The sequence below is a fragment of the Rhincodon typus genome, chromosome 22 (assembly GCF_021869965.1).
Source record: "Rhincodon typus isolate 14 chromosome 22, sRhiTyp1.1, whole genome shotgun sequence".
Lineage (NCBI taxonomy): Eukaryota > Metazoa > Chordata > Chondrichthyes > Orectolobiformes > Rhincodontidae > Rhincodon > Rhincodon typus.
In genome coordinates, this window is record NC_063353.1 from 36,544,840 (window position 1) to 36,570,538 (window position 25,699).

At 40.9% G+C, this 25,699-nt stretch overlaps 1 protein-coding gene across 8 annotated transcripts in view; it reads right to left on the reverse strand.

The window, feature by feature from the left end:
- LOC109915918 (carboxypeptidase A1-like) overlaps nt 1-22,830 on the reverse strand; it is a 51,765-nt gene extending 28,935 nt beyond the window's left edge. For all 8 annotated transcript variants that reach the window (XM_048610331.1, XM_020515595.2, XM_048610334.1 and 5 more), the window contains exons 1-8: nt 22,749-22,830; nt 16,289-16,370; nt 10,763-10,897; nt 10,529-10,627; nt 9,681-9,782; nt 7,695-7,796; nt 6,549-6,659; nt 1,985-2,075 (exon numbers count right to left, since the gene is read on the reverse strand). In XM_048610331.1, coding sequence (XP_048466288.1) covers nt 1,985-2,075; nt 6,549-6,659; nt 7,695-7,796; nt 9,681-9,782; nt 10,529-10,627; nt 10,763-10,864 — 607 coding nt within the window. In that variant the 5' untranslated portion in view covers nt 10,865-10,897; nt 16,289-16,370; nt 22,749-22,830. The remainder of the gene's footprint in view (nt 1-1,984; nt 2,076-6,548; nt 6,660-7,694; nt 7,797-9,680; nt 9,783-10,528; nt 10,628-10,762; nt 10,898-16,288; nt 16,371-22,748) is intronic.
- Nucleotides 22,831-25,699: the final 2,869 nt, after the last annotated feature.

The following is a 25,699-nucleotide window of genomic DNA, read 5'->3' on the forward strand; positions in this document are numbered from 1 at the left end:
GTGTTCTGACCTGCCCTCAGGTAGTATTGTATAACTAGAGTTGGATCCAGAAAATCTTTCCTCTGAAATATTGTGTTCAGTTTTGGACACTGACCCTCTGAAAGTATATATCGGCCTTGGAGAAGGTGCAGTGCAGATTTTCTAGAAAGGTGCAATGGCTTAAGGCGTTAAATTATGATGTAGAATGTAGGTAGACCTGGCATGTATTCCCTAGTCTTTAATGTAATAAAGGAATTTGATAAAGTTGATAGAAATTGGTGCAGTGATGCTGTCACTGGCTTAGAAATCCAGAGGCTCAGGTTAATATCCTTGCTCAAAATGCATCATGACAAATGGTGGAACTGAAACTCAATGAATGACATCTAGAATTGAAAGCCTATTTCAGTAATGGTGACTATGAGCTGAATTATCTCAGCTCCTGAATGATGGGGGCAATGGTGAGCAAGTTGGCAAAATAAAGCAAGATCAGAAAAATGAGATTCTTGATGTTAAGAAATACAAAGACTGATCCTCTGCCAAAGGTTTGAATGGCGAGATGAAGATTTTGCTAGTAAATGACAAGTGGCTTACTTGCATCTTTTTACATCTCATTACCAACCTCAGTTGTTGGCTAGATGGCTAGTTTGCATTGCAGAGTGACACTAACATTGTGGGTTCAAATCCCGCATTAGCTGAGGTTGCCATGAAGGATTCACCTTCTCAACCTCTCCCCTCACCTGAGGCATGGTGGCCCTCTGGTTAAATCATCACCAGTCATCTCCCTCTAATGATCTATGATCTGTTCAGTCTGTGGTGACTTTATCTTTTAATCTTATCATTACCTATTCTCACGTCTTTTCTATGGAGTTTACTATTCTCCCATGTAGCAAAGAGAACATAGACAGTGTCATGAAAGTCAGAGTGTGTACCAGTTGTTTCAGCTCGCCATACAGGCCTCGATGTTGGCGAACAATCCCCAACAGCTCCAGACAGCAACCACCCGTGCATGTGCAACTGCAACGCATAGACTGAACGTTGCTGAGTAAGTCAACTGCTGGCTCGAGCAAGATGGCACAAGCATAGCACTATAGAGATGAGGTGAACAGTGTCCTACTGCCTGAGTTAATTTGTTAATGCACTCAAAGGGAAACATCTATGAAACTCCCTAACATTGATACTTCATTGATTTTTGGTAAAATTCAGCTCCATGAAAATATTATTGATTTTTTTGTACAAATGTATTTGGTTTACCAATGTCCTCCAGGGAAGGAAATTTGTAGTCCTTATCCAGTCTAGCCTACTTATGACTCCCATGATTCTTGGCTGCCCCCTAGTAGGTCATTCAGTTGTAAGACAACAAGTGCTGGCCTTACCAGTGATGTCCACATCCCATGAAAGCATAAATTTAAAACATACTATTCCCCATGGTGGGTGAGTCCAGAACAAAAAGCATCAACTTAATATTACAGTTTAACTTTTCAGGGGTGAAATCAGTAAACACATTTTCACACCAAGGGTAGTGTAAATTACTTTTCTGTGAAATCCATACAGGCAGGATTTGTAAGGAATCTGTCAGGGTCCCCAGAACTGGCCTTGTCTGCCAAGCTGCCAAAGCACCTGCTCAGCCCTATCTTTATGTCTGGGACTGTTTTGTTGGATCAATGACAAATAGTTTCCTGACACAGATTTTTCTCCCATTTCCCTGACTGTCACTGATTTTGGTTTGAGAGACTGCAGTGAACCCTTGCCCACCTTCTGCAAATGATGTTTTGTTCAGTATTAACACTGGATTCATGTATCAATAATAAGCTCCAACTCTACATTCAATTCATTCTCATTCACCGTTCATTCTTTAAGAATTACTCTTCTAACTAACTCTGTAATACTGAAACATACTAAACACCTGCAAAAGTAATAAGGGTGTGATGAAGCATCAGACATTTTGTTTGGGTTTAACTGGACTTGGAGTTTGATAATGCTATCTCAGCACGCAGTGTAATCCTACCTCCAAAATTAGCTTCAAAGTTCCTGTTTGGGTCAACTCCTGTACATAACATGCCAGCATGTTTAGACCTGGTCTTCCGCCACATGCGGTTCTAAAAAGAAAAACTATGATAATATTCGAGGATGGGGAAAAGACATTAACTCCATCAGTCCTACCCCAGTTACAATAACCTATCCCCTACTCTCACTGTGCCCGTTAATCTCTTTATTGTCTGAAAATAGTTAATGAACTTTAGAAGCTATTTGCCACTTTCAGTCTTTATCTCTATTCTCCAGGTTCCTAATGGCCAAAATGGACAGCTACATTGAATTACTTCTTCCTATTCCATTCAGTGTCATTCATTTCCTTCAACATAGGCTATAGAACTTCACGTTTGTCAATCGATTAACACAACAAAATACTATTTGCTTTAGTAACTTTACCTGCTAATTTATTCCCTTTATCCATATTTCCTTCATTTCAAAGGGAACAGAGTATCATAATAGGGAGGTCTTACTAAAACTATACAAGGCATGAGGTAAAGTACATCTGGAAAACTGTGTATAGTTTTGATCCCTCATCTAAGAAAGACATTCTGATGTTGGAGGCAGTTCAGAGAAGGTTCATTAGTTGATCCTGGATACCAAGGGATTTTCTTCTGAAAAGAGGTTAAGTCGGTAAGACTTGTATTCATCAGAGTTTAGAAGAATGAGAGGTGACCTTGTCGAAACATATCAGATTCTTAGTGGTCTTGACAAGGTAGATGTAGAGAGGTTATTTCACCTTGTGAGCAAGTCTAGAAACAGTGGACATAATCTCAGAATGAGGTGTCGCACATTTAAGACTGAAATGAGGAGGAATTTCTCCTCTCAAAGTGTGGTCAATCTGTGGAATTCTTTACTGCAGAGCACTGTTGAGATTGGGTTGTATTAAAGGCTGAGATAGTCATTTTTAATCATTCAGTGGATCAAGAGTTACGAGGATAAGGCAGGAAAGTGGAATTGAGCATTATCAGTTCAGCCATGATCTCTTTATTTGGTGGAGTTGCTTTGATGGGCCAAATGGCCTATTTCCTTTCCTATATCTTATGGCCTTTTAGTTATTTTTATAGTCTTTAAAATGTTGTTTAGATCATTGCAAACCCTCCCAACTTTCAAGCAACATAGAACATAGAACAGTACAGCACATTACAGGCCCTTCGGCCCATGAAGGAATTGTAAATTCAGGTACCTGTCACTCAAAAATCTAGTTTGCAAGTTCTCATGTTCGACTTAAAACAGTGGTGAGGAAGGGAAACAGATGGCAACAACAGTTGAAAAATGTTCAAATACCTGAACGTTGATGCATTGCCTTTTAATACACTGGAATATCAATCCCACATCATTTTTAGAGAAGCAAAGGCTGATTAGGAATAGTCAACATGGCTTTGTGTGTGGGAAATGGTGTCTCACAAACTTGGTCATGTTTTTGAGGATGTGACCAAGAAGATAGATAAGGGAGGCGTGGTAGATGTTACCTATGTTGTGCTGACCTATTATCCTACTCCAAGATCAAAATAAGCTCATCTTTTTCAATCTTCAGTATAACTAAAGTTTTTATTAGAATCATCCCTGTTGTAACTCATATTTCTCAGTTTTGTGAACACTCTTTCTGCATTCTTCAGAAATAACAACTTTTACATGATTAGGTAGTAGGAGCTGCATAAAGAGTTCCAATTAATGAATGACCAAAAGTTTATTTCACAACAAAGGAAACTCTTATGGTTAACACACATTTTCGCCTAATGCAATCAGGAACTTCATTGCTGTGCATTATATTTGGACATTATCCGCCAATCTATTAGCTGATAGTGTTGCACAAAGCTGAGGAAAAGTGCTGTATTTTGGATAAGATATTAAACCGAGGACCCAGCTGCTATTTCAGCTGAACATGCTTTTTACTTGATTGATTGATTTATTGTCATGTGTGCCAAAGTACAGTGAAAAGTTTTGTTTACGAGCAGTACAGGCAGATCATAGTAAGCAAGGAAGTACAGATCAAAAAGACTCAGACAGAGGTATACAGGTTACACTGCACAGGGCATGCGCTAGGCGAAATCAACGTTAGCAAGATCAGCATTATTTGAATGCCATCTTAGGACACTTCAAATTGATTTGAACCAAGTTTGATTTTCTGATTATGTAGCGTGAGTTGGATGTAGATGGAGACAAATCCACACCACCACAGGAATCTGGTGGAGAGTTCTTCTCCAAGCATCTATTGGTTAGCAACTGGGGCCAAAGAGGTAAGATCAGAAAGTTATGAACAAGTTGATGACCCACCCAAATCTTTGCAAGAATGCAAGAAATGAGTTCTGCCTGTAAGGATCGTCCATAAGAGGATTATGGGACAGCTTCAGTGTAGTTCATAATGATGATGGAATGCAAAGCCTAAAACTGCCCTAATCTGGTTTAGGTATTGCCAAACCAGCATTTCCATTTAACAGAGTCCTTGGCAGTGAAACCTCACACCTGTTGGTGCCATTCTGCTACTGAGCCAGAGTAAAGGACACCTTGCTCTGCAGTTGGCCAGGCTATACCCAACTTAGGAATCCTTGTATAGACGCAACAAGAACTTATATTTATTTAAAGCCTTTCATGTAGAAAAATGTTTTGAGGTGATTGACAGGTTGCAGAGAAAGGAAGGGAAAAGCATGTATGAGAATTTCCTGAGGATGAGAATTTGAAACTTGAAGTATTAGGTCACTGGAAGTGAGTGTAAGTCAGTGAAGATAGCTGTAATAGGTGAGCTGAATTTGGGGCAAGATGGTTCATTCCTACAGAGTTTTCAATGAGCAGTGGCTTATGTAAAATGAGGAATGGGAGGCTGGTGAGGAGATTGTTTGGTGCAGTCAGTTCTAGAGGGGCCAAAGTCATGGAGAATGGCTTCTGTGACTAAGGGAGAGTCAGAGACAGATGATGTTACAGAGATGATTGTAGATGGTCTTGGTGATGGAGAGAATATGGAATTGGAAATTCAGGTACATGTCACTCAAACATCTAGATTGCAAATTCTCATGGTCGACTTAAAACAGTGGTGAGGAAGGGAAACAGAGGGCAACAAGAGTTGAAAAATGTTCAAACACCTGAATGTTGATGCATTGCCTTTTGATACACTGGAATATCAATCCCACATCATTTTTAGAGAGGCAAAGACTGATTAGGGATAGTCAACATGGCTTTCTGTGTGGGAAATGGTGTCTCACAAACTGGATCATGTTTTTGAGGATGTGACCAAGAAGATAGATAAGGGAAGAGTGGTAGATGTTATCTGTATGGACTTTAGCAAGGTCTTTGACAAAGTTCTGCATAGTAGACTAGTTAGTAAAGTCAGATCACATGGGATTCAGGGAAAGCTTGCCAATTAGATACAAAATTTGCTTGATGATAGCAGACAGAGGGTTGTGCTGGAGGGTTGTTTTTCAGACTGGAGGCCTGTGACCAGTGGTATTCCGCAGGGATCGGTGCTAGGTTCATTTATATAAATGATTTGGATAATATTATAGGAAGCATGGTTAGTAAGTTAGCAGATGACACCTAAATCAGTGGTATAGTAGACAGTGAAGAGGGTTACTTGAGTACAAAGGGATCTTAATCAATTGGGCCAACAGGCCAAGGAGTGGCAGATGAAATTTAGTTTAGATAAATTTAAGCTGTTGCATTTTGGTAAGATGAATACAGACAGTTAATGGCAATTACCTTTACACAATGATAGTGCCCTGGAGAATGTTGTTGAGCAGAGAGACTTAGGGGCTTAGAATAGTCCCTTGAAAGTTGTGTCACAGCTGGATAGCGTGGTAAAGAAGGCAATTGATGTGCTTGCCTTCATGGTTCAGACCTTTGAGCATAGGAGTTGGGACGTCATGTTGTTGTTGTGCAGGACATTGGTTAAGCCTGTGTACAGTTCCGGTTGCTCTCCTATAGGAAGGATATTATTAAATTGGAGAGGGTGCAGAAAAGATTTACAAGGATGTTATCAGGACAGGAGGGTTTGATTTATAAGGAGAGGATGGATAGGCTGGAACTTTTCTTCACTGGAACATAGGAGTTGAAGGGTGACCTTATAGAGGCTTATAAATCATGAAGGGCACAGATAAGGTGAATAGCACAGGTCTTTTCCACAGGTAGGCATATTCAAAACTACAGGGCATAATTTTAAGGTGCGAGGAGAAAGTTTTAAAATGGACCTCGGGGGCAACTTTTTCACACAGACGGTGGTACATATATGGAATGAGCTGCCAGAGGAAGTGATAGATAAAAGTACAGTTGCAACATTTAAAAAACGTTTGGACAGGTACATGAATTGGAAAGGTTTAGAGAGATATGGGTCAAATTAGTTTAGTTTTGGAAACCTGGTTGGCATGGACAAGTTGGACCGAAGGGTGTGTTTCCGTGCTGCATGACTCTATGAATCTATAACTGAAATATTAACTGTGTTTTTCCTGTCCACAGGTGTTGCCTGTCTTGATGAGTATTTCCAGCACTTTCTGTCTATATTTCAGGTTGCTAGCATTTTTAGTATTTTGCTATCGTATTTTTGCACTTACGTTTGTGTGGGTAAATTTGAATCCATCAGGATTTGTTACGAGCTCTAGGTAGCGGTCCATTGTGTTCAGCAATGAAGTCACAGAGGTATCTTTGCCAAATTCACTGGCAAGCTGGAAAAGAGACAAAAGGAATTATTGTGTTGGGACGTTTCCACATGCACTATTCCTTCCTCACTCAACTCACCCTTCCTTTCCTACCTTCTCTCCCTACCATTCTTTTTGTACCTTTCCCAAATTGCCATTCTTCATGTGAGCTCAGACTGGGAGTATCAGCAAGTAATCCAGTTATGAAAGCATCAAACTCAAGTCTGAACCTGTCCCCAACTGGAAAAGCACAGCGGCCTTTCCCTGCAGATTGATCGGTAATCTAGAGCAGGAACTATGACTGATTTTCTCCTCACAGTGCCCATCCTCAAAACTTTTTAACTCAATAATCTTACCCCAACGTTGTAATCTTAATCAGAAATGCAAAGCTCACAGGGTAAGTACTCACACTTGAGCAACCAGAATATTTTTCTGAGGTTAGGTTAGTGGCACTGGGTTACCAACTCTGAATTCCTGGTGATTTCATGGCACGACTTTCTGCTTGCAACTGCCCCAAGCAATCAAATTTCCAAATGTTCAAATATCCAATTTTTTTTAATGACTGATTCACAAAAGTATTCAAACAAAATGCAGGCACAATTACTTACAATGTTTATGAGCTTGCTGTCATCAGTGCCCAGGAGATTAACCTTCAATTCTACGGGCAAAACGAGTTGGCCACCTTAATTAGGTGATCAAGAAAAGGGAACTTGAAAGGGTTTAAATGTTGCCTGCGTGGCTGTTCTGACATGAGGTGGTACAGTATTCAATAGGGGCTCAGCAGTTGGTTGCAAGTCAGTTTAAGGTATGCTGATGTACTGGAGGTAATAGGATGGTCATCCTACCCATGGTGAGCCTTCAAAGAGGTACAAACATATAGTGCTTCTATCTTTGGAGTAGTGGGATACTGTTAGAGTCACATCAGAAATGGAAACACAGGTGAGCTCAGAATCCAAGTTATGAACTGGATTTTACAGTCAACTGCTAGTCAATGCCACAATCAGATATGTAAAACCCAAGCCCTTTCCATTATTCCTGCAAATGGAATCTTCTAAACGTTACCTTATTTGCAAGCCAGAGGGATGTAGCAGGACTAATCCATTCACGGGCATGGATACCAAAATTAATCCAAATAGCAGGTCGGTTAATCCCACCAGTGCTAAACTGTAGGAAGATCAGTTCACAAACAATTGATTGTGGGTAAACTGTACTACTATAAAATAAGCAGCATTATTAAATTCTAATACATCGTCTGATCACCATGAAATAGCATTAATTTATAAAAACAAAAATAATTTCTGATAATCAAAAAGCGAAAAGAAGTTTTCTTTTCCTTTGCTGTTATATGTGATTACACAATTGGGTAGGCACTTACTGAAAAGTCCTGCGTGCTAATAGCTACACTAACAACTAACTTAAGATAATAAATTCAGGTTACGGTATGTTTCATGTACACTTGCTAGAAATGTACTCAGGTGCCCTTCTCTTTAACCAAAAGGAATTTGTTCAAGCCTTGCATATTTTTAATTCCTGGAAATATGGAGAGTCCATAGTTCCGTATTGCTTTGTCCATGGCAATGCCTTGGGAACGCACAGTCATCTTGATAACCAGTTATAACACCTCTTTTCTCCTCTAATATCAATTGTTGTGATCATTTGAAATTTGGCATTCTTGCATTTCTCCTGACAACAACATGTCTTTCTTTTCACTAAAATTCTTTTTTACAAATCAAGTTATTGTAATCTGGAATGCAGGGCCTGAAAGTGTAGTGGAAGCAGATTGAAAGGTAAGTTTCAGAAGACAATGAGATAACTATTTGAAAAGGAAAAATATCGTAGGCCTAATTGGGTATTCTATCATCAGGCAAGCACAGTAAATCAAATGACCTCATTCTTTGTTTAATGATTCATAATACATACAAGGGAATAATTTTTATGCTGGAATGTAACTGATGGTGAGGTGATTTATAGAAAATTAGCAATGTAGGACCTCGATACTACTTAGGGTGTGCAGCTAGGTTATAGTTTAAGAGCAAATAATACTCAACAGTGCCTTGTAGGCTTAAATCGAACTGACTAATTCACATAATTTATAACCAACATAATGGACAACTGGGTTTTTCCTGAAATTTCAGTCTTTTCAAACATAGGTTGCCTGCAATGATAATTGTGTAGATATCTCCCTTCATTTTATTTAGAAGTATATGATAATTTATTCTCATACTTTTCCATTTTAAGGTGAAAATGTCATTGACATCCCAAATATTATTGAACAGTAATACTTCCTTTATTACCACTAACATCATCACATTTTTTGTGTTCCACCTTTGTCCTAAAATGTTCTCCATGTATATGGAATTCAAGGAGAGACTTAAGTTGGGGCTAGGGCTTCATTGCTCTTATTTTACATGAACTGCCTGTAGTAGGGCAACATGTCTCTACCTTGTCGACATAACTCATGAATTAGTCATGGGGCAGAGCTACAGAAATGCAAGGTTGGTGAACGGGAATGCAGTGGTGTTGTGTGAGCACTGCTCTTCCTCCTCGTTCCACAGGAATGATGTTTGGAATGCTTTGTGAATACTTACATTTTGTTGACAGCTACCATACCTGTTGGAGGATCCTGAATGGAATAGTCCCAGCTCCTGTTCCATTCACTGTTTTCCAGTTTTGGCAAGGGGACTGAAATCACGCAATAGGTTCCTCAACTAAAATCCCAACATCAGGTTTGTTGTTTCAGAAGTGTAATTGGGGGCCCTGGTGTTGGTCTCCAAACTTAGTTTTTGTTCACTTATTTTAGTCTGCTAAACAGGCACATCTAGATCCAATTTCCAACCCTCAGTTCATCCTTGAATCCAGGATAATGTTGTTCAGACAGCCTTACTATCAGAACAATATTTACATCACTACAGACAGTTCTTACCAAAGCTAATCATCTTTATATTTATTAGATAGGGTTATTCCTTTAAGCAGTGCCTTGAAGTTTGGGAGTTGCTTAATTGAAAAATAATAAGCACAGAGATACGTCAGCTCCCTGTTTATACCCACCCTTAGCACATAGATTGGGCGGTTCTCAAAAGTGGTACCAATCTGCAGTTTGCTGACCAGGCCTGAGTTAGAAGCTACAAACATATCCATCCACGTGTAAATCTGGGGAAGAGAGTGGAAATTAACAGTCAGTTTGATTTGTGTTTAGACAATGAGATTCCCTCGTGTTGTCTCCTGGAAGGTGGAGGGACGACGAAATTATGCAACATTAACTGGAATGGAAAATAACTCAGGGCTCAATCTAAAAAAGTAGCTGATTAACTACGTGTCAATTTCAGATTACAATTTCACCCCAAATGACATTCAAACCTGGACTTTGAGAACACAGGATTTTCACCTTCCTCAGTAAGTTCCAACTGGAAGATTAGATCCACTCATTCTTGACTTCCCCTCTAGTGGAAATTTCTTTTATCAATACAACAACATTCTAAGTGTCACGATCAGGCCACCCTTCTGTCTTCTATATTCTGATGAATCTGTGCTGCCCCTTGTCCACGTCTAATATATCCTTCCTGAAGTGTAGAGTTCCAAACTACAGGCAATGTCCAATCAAGACTCTGTACAACTTAAGTATAGTAAATGTATTTGGAGCTTTGGAAGAATGATAGAATAAATCAAAGCAGCACTGATAATTATAACAGTAAAACAGGGAAGAAAAAGATAAGGAAAGTTGGGAGCATGGGGCAAAGTAAAGGATTAACTACCACTTCCAAACTTTATTTTTGTATCCTTTTCAAGTTTAAGAAGTGAAACATTAAGAATAATCACTTCCTTAAACATAAAATTTTCCATTTTTACCTATGACTGTTAAAGTTTGCTTTCAATATTTAATAATTGCTTGACTTTACCTCCTCCAATGTGTGGTAAGAAGCATAGTTGAATGTTTGGCTGTTACGTTCCTTATGTCGAGAAAGTATCATTTCCTTCTTCTCTTCATCCAATAGAAGCTGAAAGATTACAGTACAGTCAATGGTGAGCTGTCTCTAATATCAACTGACTGTAGTGGTAACTCCAGAGCCAGTGTATACTTTGTGCAGTGTTACCAAATTATAAATCACTAAGGGTCAGTTGAAGGAGAATACCTGTAGATCTTCAATCAAGATTGAGTAACCAATACCGTTGAACTCAAAGAAGGCTTTCACAGATTGTGCATGCTCTCTTGGGACTTGGATGTCAATGGGCATCAAGGGCCTGCTTGGTTCTAACCAGAAATCAATCTAAGGAAAAGAATTATACAATTAACTGTTAGTGTATGGATTGCCATAAATAGAAAAACACAATCTAAAAAAAAGTGAAATGTTTCTGTGGTTTTGAATTTGTACAAGCCATTACACAATCTGGGCTGACATGTTCCATACATAACTGTGGGAGTGCTCCACTGTCAGAGCTGTCACTTTCAGGTGAGATATTAAACCAGTGGTCCATTTGCACTTTCTGGTAAATGCTAAAGATTGTTCATCATTTGTTCAACACTTTTAAAATATTACTTTATTGCTCTGCCTTTCACTGGAGCTTGCTGTGTTCAAATTACCTGCTACAATTGTACGTTAAATAGTCCTTCACTAGTTGTAAAGTGCTTTACAACATCCTTAGGTTGTGAAAGGTGATATATAAACCGCTTTTTTTTATCTTTGGTTAACAGTTCAATATTGTGTTGGTTTGAGTATTATAGTAACAGCATAAAAGGCAACAGGAATAATGATATATAAACTCACTAGGATATTTCCAGGACTGAAGGATTAATGCTTCGAAGAGAAACTTGAGAGGTTGAGCCATTTTTTCATTTGAGCCAAGAAGGTGGCAGGGTGAACAGAAAGTGATCTCCAAAATTATTGGGAATTATAATATTATAAATAGGGATGAATTGGTTGGAAGGACAGTAAACAAAAGGAACAAATTTAAGATAATCACAAAAAATACTATGCTATTAGATATGAGAGTGCAAATAGTAAAGTGAGACTATATGAGTTGACTCAAGTAGAGAATTGCTGTCGTGAACTTGGTGGATGAAATATCCTGTAACGTTCTATACTTCTAGCATTTTGATATAATTTGCTGCAAGCTTAAAAGTTCTCAAAGATCTGCAGGATTCATCAATCTGATTATTATCTTTCCAGTCACACAGACTCACCACTATTCCTGGGACTTTTCAAACTTTACTAAATCAAGGGTCATTTCACCCTCCCCCTCCATCTCCCCATCCGCCCATGGACAGACAGGCTAGAGATGTGTCATAATGATGTGTGGATCAAGTACCCTATGGAATAGGAGGGTTGTAAGTGTGCCACTTACCTGGAACAGAAGTTGACAAATTCAGCCAATTCCATCATTCAATTAAATCATTGCAGATTAATATCTTAACTTCACTTGTGGTTCCATCATCTTTAACACTCTTGCCTGACAAAAATATATCAAGTTCAGCTTTGAATATTCTAATTGGGCCATAGTCTCAACAGCTTTTTGGAAAGAGTTCCAAGGTTCCACTGAAGTATCTCATAGCTACACTAGATGCAGTGCTTTGTTAACTTGAATCTCTGTTTTATGCTACAGGAGCAGTTCAAACAGTACAGGGCCACCAACAAATTTGACAGGGCAGAAAATGAGGCACTTTCCAGTGGAGAAGTTATGTGTTCTGGAGAAGGAAAGAGCTGATATGTACAAACAAATTAGGAGTAGCTAACAATGTGGTCTCTTCTACAAAAGTACAGACTGGGTGACCACTGCACTGAACACCTACATTCTGTCCACAAAAATGACCCTGAGCCTCCAGTTGCCTGCCCTTTCAACACTCCACCATATTCCCCAGCAAACATCTCTGTCTTGGGTTTGCTATACTGCTCCAGCTATGCTCAGCGCAAGCTGGAAGAACAATGCCGCAATTTCCTTAGGAACCCTGCAGTCTTCTGGACTCAATATTGAATTCAATAGTTTTAGCCACCACATCCGACACCTCGAGTGAGATGCCACCACCAGACACATATTCACCTCCCCTCCTTTGTCTGCGTTCCACAGGTACCGTTTCCTCTGGGACACCCTGGTCCACTCTTCCCTCATTCCCAACACTCCCTGACAGCCCCACAGCACCTTCCCCTGCAATTGGTGAAGGTGTAACACTTGCCCACTTACCTCCTCCCAAAGGCCCAAACATATCTTCCAGGTGAAGCAGCGCTTTACCTGCAGTTCACACAATCTAGTCTGCTGCATTTGCTGCTGACAATGTGGTCTCCTCTACATTGGGGAAACGAAGCGTAGACTGGGTGACCGCTTTGCAGAACACCTATGTTCTGTCTGCAAAAATGACCCTGAGCTTCCAGTTGCCTGCCACTTCAACACACCACTCTGCTTCCTGACCAATATGTCTGTCATAGGCTTGCTGCAGTGCTCCAGCGAAGCTCAGCATAAGCTGGAAGAACAACACCTCTTTCTCCGATTGGGGACCCTGCAGCCTTCTGGACTCAATATTGAGTTCAATAACTTTAGGGATTGAACTCTCCTGTGTCCATCCCCATACACCAGGCCTTGTGATCACATAGTCTGCTATCACACACACCCCATTGTTAGCCACTAATAGTCTCCATCAATAGCTGTTCACCTTCCTAGCCAGATTGTTATCCACTCCTTTGTCTATTCAACTGTTCTTCTCTCTCTTTGGACTCTATCCCCAGTCCCTTTTGTTTAATCCTTACCCCCTCCCCCCACCTAATTGTCTGCATAAAAACCAACATTTTTCTAGCCACCATCAGTTCTGAGGAAGGGTCACCGGACCCAAAACATTAAATCTGATTTCTCTTCACAGATGCTGCCAGACCTGCTGAGCTTTTCCAGCAATTTCTGATTTTGTTTCTGATTTACAGCATCCCCACTTCCTATGGTTTCAATAATTTTAGGGCCTGAGCACCTTCTTCCATGCCCTTACCCCAACCCCCACAGTCCAGGCCTTGTTATCACATAGGCCGATACCACAAACAACACATTGTCAGGCACTAATGATCCCCATTACTAGCTATTGATTCTCCCAGTCTGACCTTTACCCACTCCTTTGTCTGCCCAACTGTTTTTCTCTGTCTCTCTGTGCTCTATCTCCACCTATCATTTACTCCTTGCCTCTCCCCCCGCCCTTTTCTAACATATATACTGACCTTTTCCTAGCTACACTCAGTTCTGTAGAAGAGTCACTCAACCCGAAACATTAACTCTGCTTTCTCTCCACAGATGCTGCTAGACCTGCTGAGCTTTTCTCCAGCAATTTCTGATTTTGTTTCAAATTAGGAGTAGGAGTGAAACATTCAGCCCCTCAAGCCTGCTCTGTTATTTGATAAGATTATGGCCAATCTGATTGTGCCCTCTACATTCCTCTCTAGTTGCTATGTCCTTTGGTTACCTCGTCAGTAAATGAGCCTTAAAAGCATTCAATGACCTAGCCTCTGCCTTCTGGGGAACAGAGTTCCCCAGACTAATCATGCTCTGGGACAAAATGTTTCTCCGCACCTCTATCTTACATGCAACATGTCTTATTTTTAAACTGTATCCCCTAGTTTTAGTCTCTCCCATAAGGGGAAACAGGCTCTCAGCAGTCACCTTATCAAGTCCCTTCAGGATCATACTAGTTTTAATAATGTCACCTCTCTATCTTCTAAACTCTTACAGATACAGGCCCAATCTGTACAATCTTTCCTCATAACCACCTCATCCCAGGTATCAGTTGACAGAACATTGTCTGCACTGCTTCTAATGCAAATAAAGCCATTCTTAAATTCAGGGACCAAAACTGTACATAGGTGGTCTCACATAGGTGGCCTGTATGACAGTATGCTTCAATATATTTCATCTCCCTTGCAATAAATGACAATAAAATCCATTTGCCTCTGCAATCACTTGCCATACCTGTACATTTTGGAACAAATGTACCATATCACTGATGAAGGTCTGTAACATATCATTATTATTTGGGAACTTTGGTTCTAAACTAGATTTTTGGTTTCTGTTTCTTAAGGGTCAGAAGCTTCTTTATAAGCAGTGGATCAAAACAGCCGTTCCAAGGTATCATGTGACTTAAGCTCAATGACGAGGGAAGCTACCTGGTGAGATAATCGCTGAAATAGTTACTAAATTGAGTTTTTATGACCCAGAGAAAGAGGCTTGAAGAAGGATCAGTTCAGAAGATCCATGAAACATGCATTACCTAGCAGTCAAGTAGTAGTCAAAGTGGCTGGAAAGCATCTTGCATGACTTTTCTGAGTTCAGTGAGAAAAATCAATGGGTTAACCTATAGCTGTGTATATCAGGAATGGCAGTAATGGAGAGAATAATGTATATTCATAGATTCAAAAACACAGATTAGCAACAGAAGTAGGTCATTAGACTCAAGCCTGTTCTGCCATCAATATGTTCATGGCCAATCTGTTTGCGTTTCGAATTGCACATTCCTATCCACTCCTGTTAACTTTTTATTGTATTGCATCCATCTTAAAATTCTGTTGAACATTCAGAAATTTGACAAGAGGAAATGCTTGTAACCTTGTCAATTGAGGAGAAATTTTAAAGGGAAGAAAGGAGTGATGCTTCACTGGGTCTGAGATTCTGCAAAGTATAATCTAGGAAAAGAGAATTGTATCTTTCTTTTTGTGGTTTAAAAAAAACTTTCCAAATTGCATTTGATTTTGTATTTTTTCCTTGTGTGTTATAAAGTTAAAAGCACTTTAGCACCCTTTTGTGAATATGTTCAGTGATTGACCACCACAGGAACCAAATTGCAAAACTAAAACCTATCAACTCAGGTATGAGTCTATCAGTTTTACCATTAGCTGGAATCAATAACAACCCTCTGATCCCTCCATATGGCTGAGTTCTGCAATTTCTCTCCATTTAAATAAAATGCTGCTTTTCTATTCTTCCTGCCAAAGTAAACAATTTCACATTTTCCACATACTCCATCAGGAGTATTTTTGCTCACTCACTTAACGTATCTATATCCCTTTGCAAACTGCTTATGTCCTCTTCACAACTTAATTTCCTACATGTCTTTGTGTATCATCAAACTTAGAAGCCATAGATTTGGTCCCTTCATCTTTGATATAGACTGTAATTAATTGAGGCTCTAGTGCTGATCCTTGCTACACTTCACTTTTTCAACCTGAGAAAAACCCATTTATCAGTACATTCAATTTCCTGTTCACTAACCAATCCCCTATTCATGCTGATGTGTTATCCTATGCCATGTGCTCTTATTTTACCTAATAACCTTTGATGTGGCAAATTATTATATGCCTTTTGGAAATCAGAGACTGATTATCTGCCTTGATTTCCGTATTATATGAGTTTAAGGGATTCACGATGACACATTAGCAATGATTTCAGTTCAGTAATTATTTGTCTGTTTTTAACTGCAATCGCCTGATAGGTAAAGCATTTTAATTTAGTGAGAAATCTACAACGTAGCACCAAACGCCACAGTTCCAGCCACAACTAAGATTGAAAAGTGTAAGGTAAAGATAGTATGTGACCACTGATCAAACAGGAATGGGGGACATGGCATAAAGAGATGCCCATGAATTACATTGATTTATATTAATTAAATATTACACTTACATTAATGTATATTAACTTACATTTAGATGCTGCAGTTCTTGGAGGGACCGCACCAGATCAAGCTGTGCCTCATTGCTGGCAGTGATTCATAAAACCTGGTCACTGTAAGAAGTCAAAATGAAAGAAATGAAATTGAAATTCTCCATGTGAGAGTTGAAAGCCATGGGACAGTCTTTTCAGCTCAGCCCTTGAGAAAGGAATTCGTCACACGTTTTCTCAAATGGCAGATTGTTGGGTGTTACTTTAAGCTTTGTACCAAAAGTTACAATAGGTTATGGAATGATGTGGACCCAGGAAATGGCAGAGGAGTTGAATAAATACATTGAATCAGTCTTCATGGTAGAGGACGCTAATAGCATTCTGAAAATACTAAATAAGGAGCTAAAGGAAGGGGTGGAAATAAATATGATACTACCTCAAGAGAAAAGTACTTGGCTAAACTAATGATCCTAAAGGCTGGTAAGTAACCTGGATCTGAAGGGTTGCATCCTAGAATTTTAAAGGAAGTAGATACAGAGATGGTGGATGCACTGGTAACAATCCTCCAAAAATCCTTGAGTTTTGGAAATGTTCCAAAGGATTGGAAAACAATCAATGTAACACCCTTATTCAAGAATGGAAGTAGACAAAAAAAACACGAGATGTTGGGTACAGTGGTTCAGTAGTTAACATTGTTGCCTCGCTGCACCAGGGACCTGAGTTCAATTCCAGCCTTGGGTGACTATCTGTGTGGAGGTTGCACACTCTTCCTGTTTCTGTGTGGGCTTCTGCCAAGTGCTCTGATTTCTCCCAAAATCCAAAGATGTGCTGGTTAGGTGGATTGGCCATGGGAAATTGCCCTGCATTGTCCAAGGATGTGTAGGCTAAGTGGATTAGCCATGGGAAATACGGGCTTATGGGGACAGGCTAGGTGTCTGGGTCTGGCTGGGATGACCTTCAGAGGGTTGGTGCAGACTCAGTAGGCCGAATGGCCTCTTTCTGCACTGTAGAGATTCTATTTTAGCTAAATATCTGTCATTGGGAAAATGTTTGAGTCTGTTATAAACAATATAAAAGCAGAGTATTTAGAAATACATAACATAATCAAGCAGAGTCAGCATGGCTTCATGAAGGGGAAATCATGCCTGATAAAATTATTAGAATCTCTTGAGGAAGTAACAAAAAGGGATAGATAAATGGAAACCAGCAGCTGTTATATATTTGGATTTCCAAGAGACATTTGTTAAGGCAACACACAAGAAACAACTTAATAAGACAAGATAACACAATGTGGAGCTGCAGGAACACAACAGGTCAGGCAGCATCAGAGGAGCAGGAAACTTGACTTTTTGGTTTGGGACCCTTCTTCAGAAATGGTGGCGGGGGGTTGGGGGGTGCTGGGGAGTGAACTCAGAAATAAATAGACAGAGGAGGGGTGGAGTTGTGGAAGGTAGGTGGGATGGTAATAGGTGAGTGCAGGTAGGAAGTGGTAGGGATTGGTCAGTGAGATGGGAGGAGTGGATAGGTGGGAGAGAAGATGGACGGGTTGTGTCAGGTCAAGAAGCGGGGATGAGAGGGAGGGTTGGTTGAGGCCGGGGGCAGGGAGATTTTGAAACTGGTAAAATCCACATTTAGGCCATTGGGCTGTAGGCTCCCGAGGCGGAATATGAGGTGCTGCTCCTCCACTTTGCGGGTGGTGTCATTGTGACACTGGAGGAGGCCCAGGATGGACATGTCACCAGGGAGTTGGAGGGGCAGTTGAAGTGGTTCACGAGTGGAAGGTGCTGTTGTTTGTTGCAAACAGAGCACGGGCACTCTACAAAGCAGTCTTTGAGCCTCCGCTTGGTCTCACCGATGTAGAGAAGGCCACATTGGGAGCAGTGGATGCAATAGACCACATTGACAGATGTGCAGGTGAACCTCTATCTAATGTGGAAGGCTTGTTTGGTGCCTTATTCTTACTATCTCTTAATAAGACAAGATCCCATGATGTTGGGTGGTATATTAGCATGGATAGAGGATTGGCTAGCTAACAGAAGATAGACATTTGGGATAAGGGGGCATTTTCAGGATGGTAACCTGAAACAAGTGAAAAGTCACAGGAATCAGTGCTGGGATTACAATTGTTTTCTACATATATATTAAGGTCTTGGATAACAGAAGTGAAATACTGCCACCAAGTTTGCAGGTGACACAAAAATAGGTGAGAATGCAAATAGTGTAGATGTCACAAAGTGTCTACAGAGGGACGAAGACAGGTTAAGTGAATGGGTAAAAGATGAAATACAATGTGTGAAAATATGAGTTTATGCATTATGGCAGGAAGAATAGAGGAGCTGAATATTATTTAAGTGGGGAGAGACTGTAAAGAGCGTAGCACACAAGGATTTGAGGGTCCTCATGAATTAAGTACAAAAAAGCTAGCATTCAAGTTCAGTATGTAATAAAGAGGGCAAATGAATTATTGGCCTTTATTACAAAGGCAATGAAATCTAAAAGTAGGGAAATCTTGCTAAAAATATACAAGGCACTAGGCGGACAACATCTAGAATACAGTGAACAGTTTTAATGCCCTTATCTAAAGAAAGATACATTGGCATTGGAGACAATCCAGAGAAAGTTCGTTGACTTGATCCTGGTGTGGAAGATTTTCTTATGAGGAGAGGTTGAGTAAGTTGGTCTTTACTCATTGGAATATAGAAGAATGAGAGTGACCTTATTGAAACATATAAGACTCTTAGGGTGCTTGACATTGCAGGTGCTGAAGGCTTATTTCTCCTTGTCTAGGACCAGAAAGCATAAACTCAGAATAAGGGTTGGCACGTTTAAGACAGAGCTGAGGTGGAATTTATTCTCTCAGATGGTAATCATTCTATGGAATTGTTTATTGCAGGGGGCTGTTGAAACTGAGTTATTAAGTATATTCAAGGCTGAGATAAGCAGGTTTTTAATGAGAATGGAATCAAGAGTTACAGAAATAAGGCAGAGAAGTGGAGTTGAGAATTATCAGATCAACCATGATCTCATCATATGGCAGAGCAGGCTTGGTGAGCTAAATGGTTATTTAGTCTTATGATCTTAGAGGTTGTTTTGTTGATGAAGGACTGTGTGAAGGAACCCAAAGCCATTTCATCCAGGTTCTCTACAGATCAGAGAAAGCTGAGACCTTAATTCCGTTTATCTGAATTGAAAAGATTTTATCAACCCACATTTAATGGCACTTTCAGAATTCACAGAACTTTGTTATGAGCTGTAGCAGAAAACAAGTGTTATTCATTGCAAAAATTAAACTCAGTTACTGAAGAAATTGCACAATAGAATTTTCAAGAAAAATATTGCATTGATGTAATAGTTTCTGTTAATCAGATAGTTTATTTTAATTAAACAGTTTATTTGTCTAAACACTCTGTGAGTAGGCTTCCTGGGTGGTCAGGCAGCGTATTTGTGAAGATCATAGGACCCATGGTTCTGCAACCCAGTGACTTTCTTTAAAGTAAAAACCAAAAGAACTGTGAATGCTATAAATCAGAAACAAAAACGAAAGTCGCTGGAAAAGCTCAGCAGGTCCGGCAGCATCTGTGAGGAGAAATCAGAGTTAACGTTTCGGGTCTGGTCACCTGAGCTGACTTAATGCCCTTTAAACCCAGTTGGGATTGCCCCCTTTCTTGCAGAACAGTGAGTTCTCATGTAAAAAGGGGAGGAGAGGCAATGGCCTAGTGGTTATCGCTGGACTGTTAAACCAGATAATGTTCTGGCGACCCAGGTTTGAATCCTGCCACGGCAGATGGTGGAATTTGAATTCAATAAAAAATATCTGTAATTAAGAGTCTAATGATGACCATGAATCCATTGTCAATTGTTGGAAAAACCCATCTGGTTCACTAATGTCCTTTAGGGAAGGAAACTGCCGTCCTTACCTGGTCTGGTCTACATGTGACTCAAGACCCACAGAAATGTGGTTGACTCTCAACTGCCCTCTGGGCAATTAGGAATGGGCAATAAATGCTGTCTCGCCAGTGACGTCCTCATCCCGTGAATGAATAAAAAAAGCTATCACCACCACACATGCAATCAACCAGCAGGGGGCACATGATATCATATGGAGACTGCACCCTTTGCCCCCACCCTCCCATTTTTGGTTTTGAACTTGTGAAGTCCTTATGCTTTTCAATTCATCCTCTCTGCTCTCCTAGGCCATTCAAATATGTTAGAGAAACAAACCTTGAAGAATTCTATCAGTATTGGGATATGAGGCAAAACTGGTCATTAGTTAGTAGATCTTTTAGTCTGCTTTAATCTCTATTTTCCTTCTTTCATTTCTCTATTTTGTTCTTCTTGCCCTGGTCACTTTAACCCATACTCACCCAACCCACATGTGCTCAAACCCTATTTAACAGAGAGTCAATGATCAAGTTCAGCAGTCCAACTCTGAAGTTGTAGAGAGAAAGGGATTTGACAACCCTCCAGAATTGAGCCTTGGAGTTTCCCAAATTAATCTCTCAAACCCTGCTGCAAGTCAAACCCAGGAGGAAAAAAATTATGTGAGCAAGAAAACAAATTGTGTTTTTCAAAAATAACTTCTGCAAACAGTTGTTTACCAGTGAGAAAAGTATTGGAGGTAAGGATAAAAGGCTGCTTGACCGATAGAATCATCTAATTGGTTAATGAAGAGTGAGTTAGTTTCCTGAATGTTTTTAGGAAGGTGGTATTCTACACAAATGGACATGTCAGGTAGCCAATGGCAGATTTGTGGGGTAGCGGCATTTGGAAGCCAGTAATCATGTCGTGAAATCTTCAGGAATATGTGCAAACAAAATTGGCAACCGTTGGATGTGCATTGGGAGAAATGGGTGGGGGGGAAACATGATTGGGATGTATCAAATTATGAGGGGCATAGACAGTGTAAACAGGGATGAACTTTTCCCCTTGGTGGAGGGATGATTGACTGGGGACATAATCTTAAGGTAAGGAGGGGCAGGAGGTTTAGAGGGAATATAAGGAAAAAAAAAGTTCACTCAAGAGAATCTGGAACTCACTTCCTTCTAAGGGCGTTAGAAGCAGAAACTGTCATATATATAAGAATTATTCAGATGTACACTTACAATGCCAAGGCATACAAAGAAATGGGCCAAATGCTGGAAAATTAGTTTAGAATAGTTAGGTGGTTGTTTTTGACCAGTGCAGACTCACTGGGGCAAAAGGCCTTTTTCTGTGCTGTAGGCCACTATTACTCTCTGATTACTCTCCATTTAATGTCACCCCTTGACATGAGCCTCAGCATTAAACCATTTGGGGACTGCAGAAAGTGACTGAGACACTTTAATAAGATCAGATAATTAAGATTCACAATCTGTCATTGACGTGGCTACATAAAAAGCCCCTCGGTCTATACCAAAGGGTACAAGATAGATTCCAGAGCCTCACTCCAAATCAAGCTCACCAGCAAGCTCAGTTTCGATGTGCTGATGTATATACACAAGGCATCAGCCCCAGATTCTAAACTATAAACAGGATCACTCACAATTGCAAATAGCGTATAGAAACAATAAGCTTAAGTTTGTAAATTGGCCTCAGGACTCTCTTTTTCCTGGTGTAACTTTGCCTTAAAGCTATAGCCATAGTCAACAAACCAGATGATGTTGGAGGGCCGACCCTCACCCTAACTATTGCTGCTCATCACTGCACACAGCTCTCCGTCAGGCTATGGTTCCAGACTTACACATGGAGCAACTCCACTAATGTATAAGGAGCTCGTAGTGAATTGTCAGCCTGTTTTACCCAACTCCCTCTCTGGAAAAAAAAATTACAGGGCTAAAACAGGACATCATTTCCCTCTGATCCCATATGCCTAGGATGCCTATTTGGGTCAAACAAGATTCTTCTGCCAATCTGCAAAGGTGAGGGACCACATGTGCCACTAATTGAGAATCTCGAGGGTTGGATTTTATCAGGCCTTTTAAGAAAGGCTAGATATCCAGGAACTCGACGTCTTTGTGCCTATGTTACCAGTGGCAGAAAACTCAGGAGCACAGTTGCCTATCAGTCAGAAGCGGATGGTCAATTAATTTGGCCACTTCCTGACTCCCCTTAGCATGAAAGTATCCTTTTCCTCTTCCCACAGCCTCAGCCATGGTCATTTGTAATGGTGATGCTGCTGAGCGACTGGCCCTTTGATTGGGAAACACTTTAGGGATGGTTATCAACCTCAATTAGACAGAGATCCTGGGGTGGCCTCTTACTTAGTAGCCACCAGTAATATGCCATTCTGGATTCTGCTGCCCTCCACATGGGTCAGGTTCTGTTGGCCTTGACACTGGGATTATTTACATTTCCCAAAACATTCCAGCCTTCATTTCAATGAGTATAACTTCACAGAGGGCATAATGACAAGCTTCCAAATGGCCCAGTGGTGACACAACTCCTTGTTGCCATTTTGGAGGCTGACTGCAATTTGATTCAATTTTCACAGCGCACATGTCAGGGAAAATGACATTTACTCACCCAACAAACGTCTCCTGGCTGTAAACAGCCACTAGAAAAGCTCCAAGAACCAACAGGGCCCTCATTTTCAACAGGAAATGTGTCAAAATAGTTACCTTTCACTGACCCTTATAAAGATTTCTTATCTTAGTCCGAGTGCCTTTATTAATTATTGCCCAAAGTATATCTTTTTCCCTTACGTGTCTTTTGACTCCCTGCTGTCCAGTTCCCACCATTTAATGAGCTGAATTCAATCACACCTCCGGTTTCTGCCAGTCCCTATTTAGAATTCGCAACACCTGCTGACAGGGGACCTTGTTTTCTCTGCACCTTTGAAATTCACAGGACTTAAGGCTGATAACAGGTTTTAAGGATATGTTGTCATGTTTCATTTTGTTTTGAGGATATGAAGCTTCTATATTTCACTTATGTTCCTCTGTTCAACAAAGGATCTGCACTGACCATGACTGAGGCCAATACAGTGACAATACCTTCCTCCTCTCCACCCTGTAACCCACTCGGGCTTCTGCCAGGCCTACTCTCAAACTGTCACTCAGGTTGTTGTGAAAATACCAAGCTTTAATACTTAGCAACAAACTAAAAAACTTTGGACTTTGATATGACAGAAAATGGTTAAAAAAGACCTAGGACACTAAAAAGGCTGCCAAAGTCACCTGACCTGAAAGTAGCCAAGCTCAAGAAATAATTTACAAAGGAATGTCTGACTAACACAACAAAAGACGAAAGGCTGAAACAGGCCACTGCCTTGAATCTGTTTAGTACACGCTATCCAAGGGTAATTACCTGGACTCATTATGCAAAAGGTGGATCGGGTCACCCTCCCATCCCACACTTCACCCCACCCCCTCATCACTCTGAAAGCCCTCTGAGAGAGAAGCCATTCCTCTTTTTGGCTTTAAATGGGAGACCCATTCTTGAGATTGTCCCACTTAATTCTAAACTCCCAATAAGGGGAAACCTCTCAGCATCTGAGAATCTGCTCTCCCAGGTTAATACATCAGTAATCCTAGTAACCTATTAAAGGGCAGGTTGCTGGCTCTGCAAGGTTCTTTGGGCTCTGAGGTTTGCAGCAATGGTGGCAACACTCTGAGATTCCATGGCATCAAGCATGGGTCTCATGATCTCAGTCTGAACTTCCAGTACAGCATGGAAACGGTGGACATTTCTCCAGCTGTGCTGGAGAGAGGATTTCTAATGTGACAATTTCCAAGGAGACTGAAATATCAGCCTCTGGACACTACATCACGGGTAGTTCAGTTCCTCGTGGAGCTGGCCACAGATTGCTTGATGAAAATGCCAGGCTTCAGCACTGAGCAAAGCTCTGTGCCAAATTGGAGTAAGCCAGCTCCAGGCTGCTTGACAATGATGACAGGCCACCCATAAGGTCTGCCAATGCATCAAGCATCACGGTGTGCATCGATGTCAGCATCCTCCTGACTGCCACCTTGTCAAATCTCCAGAATCGATCTGTGACCTTGCCCTCCAGGGAACTGGCACATGGACCGTTCTTGTATGAATGTCTGACTGTAGCCCACTATTACCTGCTGAGTCACCATGTGTCAGGCCACAAAGCATAATGAAAGTGAGATAGAGATTGAGAAGGGGCGTAAGGACACAGACATATCATTGTCTAGCTTGTTCTCAGTGATGCTAAATGCCATGGTCTCTGTTCCAGCAGTCCTCATGGCATGGAGTGTGGTCTCCTCCAGAGGCTCATGTGATACAGCTGTGCCTGTGCCCCTCCCATTTTGCTCAGTTCCCTCCTGTCCTGGGCACCTTGTCCTGCATGTGAAAGGAGAGTGAGTCAATGAGCTTGATGCAATGTGTTTAGATGATGTGCCTCCAATAGCTGATGAGCTGGGGGGTATGTGGAGGCAGCAAGAGCTGACTGTAAGGTTGGCAACATTGAAAGACATGCAAGAGTGAAGTGGACTGGATGGTAGGTATGAGTTCTGATTGGCAACCAGCACATGATAGGACCTCAGTGCATTAAGCAATGTGAGAGGGTGATTGTGTGAGAGACAGAAGATATCCAGTGAGGATGCATTTACTGATCAAGTCAGGTCATTGGATATTTTGCAGTGTTGTTGCCATATCTTTGGGGCTAAAGTCTGGGATTTGACTTCCCTGGTTACGTTCTCCCATTCCTGTCTCAAAGTCTGCTTTGGTGTCTGCTGGCCCCCTGTGGAATCATTGTTTCTCCACCACTTTGCACGTCATATATTAATTCTTCCAGACCTACGTCAGAAATCCTCTGCACTGCTCCAATTGTTGCCTTTCTCCTTGCAGCTACTTTCTGTACTGGGAGTCAGCAGCAGCTTCTGTAAAATTTGCACTGCTCCCCTTTAAGACATGCCACCTAGCTGAAATATGTGCTAGCCACACACACAGCCAGAGACCCCTTTTCACCATCCAACTACTCAGAGGCACGTTCAGTGCTGAGCTGTACAGTGAAAGCAGCATGTAGCTGCCTTTCTCTTCCCAATTCCAGTCCCAGCTCTCCATTTGCACCGGTTGCTTTGAAGATCAAGAACCTTCTGACTTTTATGTGACCACATACGAATGACAGCCAGGGCAATGCCTGCTGATTTGAGCCAGAACGTGACCCACTCTCTTGGTGTTTTGGTAGATCAGTCTCATGTCCTGATACCCGCCCCCAGTGAAAAAATCCGGCCCACTGTATTAAGTTATAAATCAAGATCCAATATGAACTTGGCACTGAAAGTTGATCACAAGGAACACATTGAATAACAGCCATTATTTGTACAGCGATGTGCCCAAATGCAATCAAAGGCAAACAATCAACATTCAGCCAGAAATGTTCTACTGCAGCTGAAAGTAAACAGGAACTTCAACCAAGCAGAAGAAAAATGAAAAACATTGTTTTGCTTCTTTTAAAGAGCCTTTCCTTCCATGCACCAGTTAATCTATTCAGTAAATTAGTAAAGTTT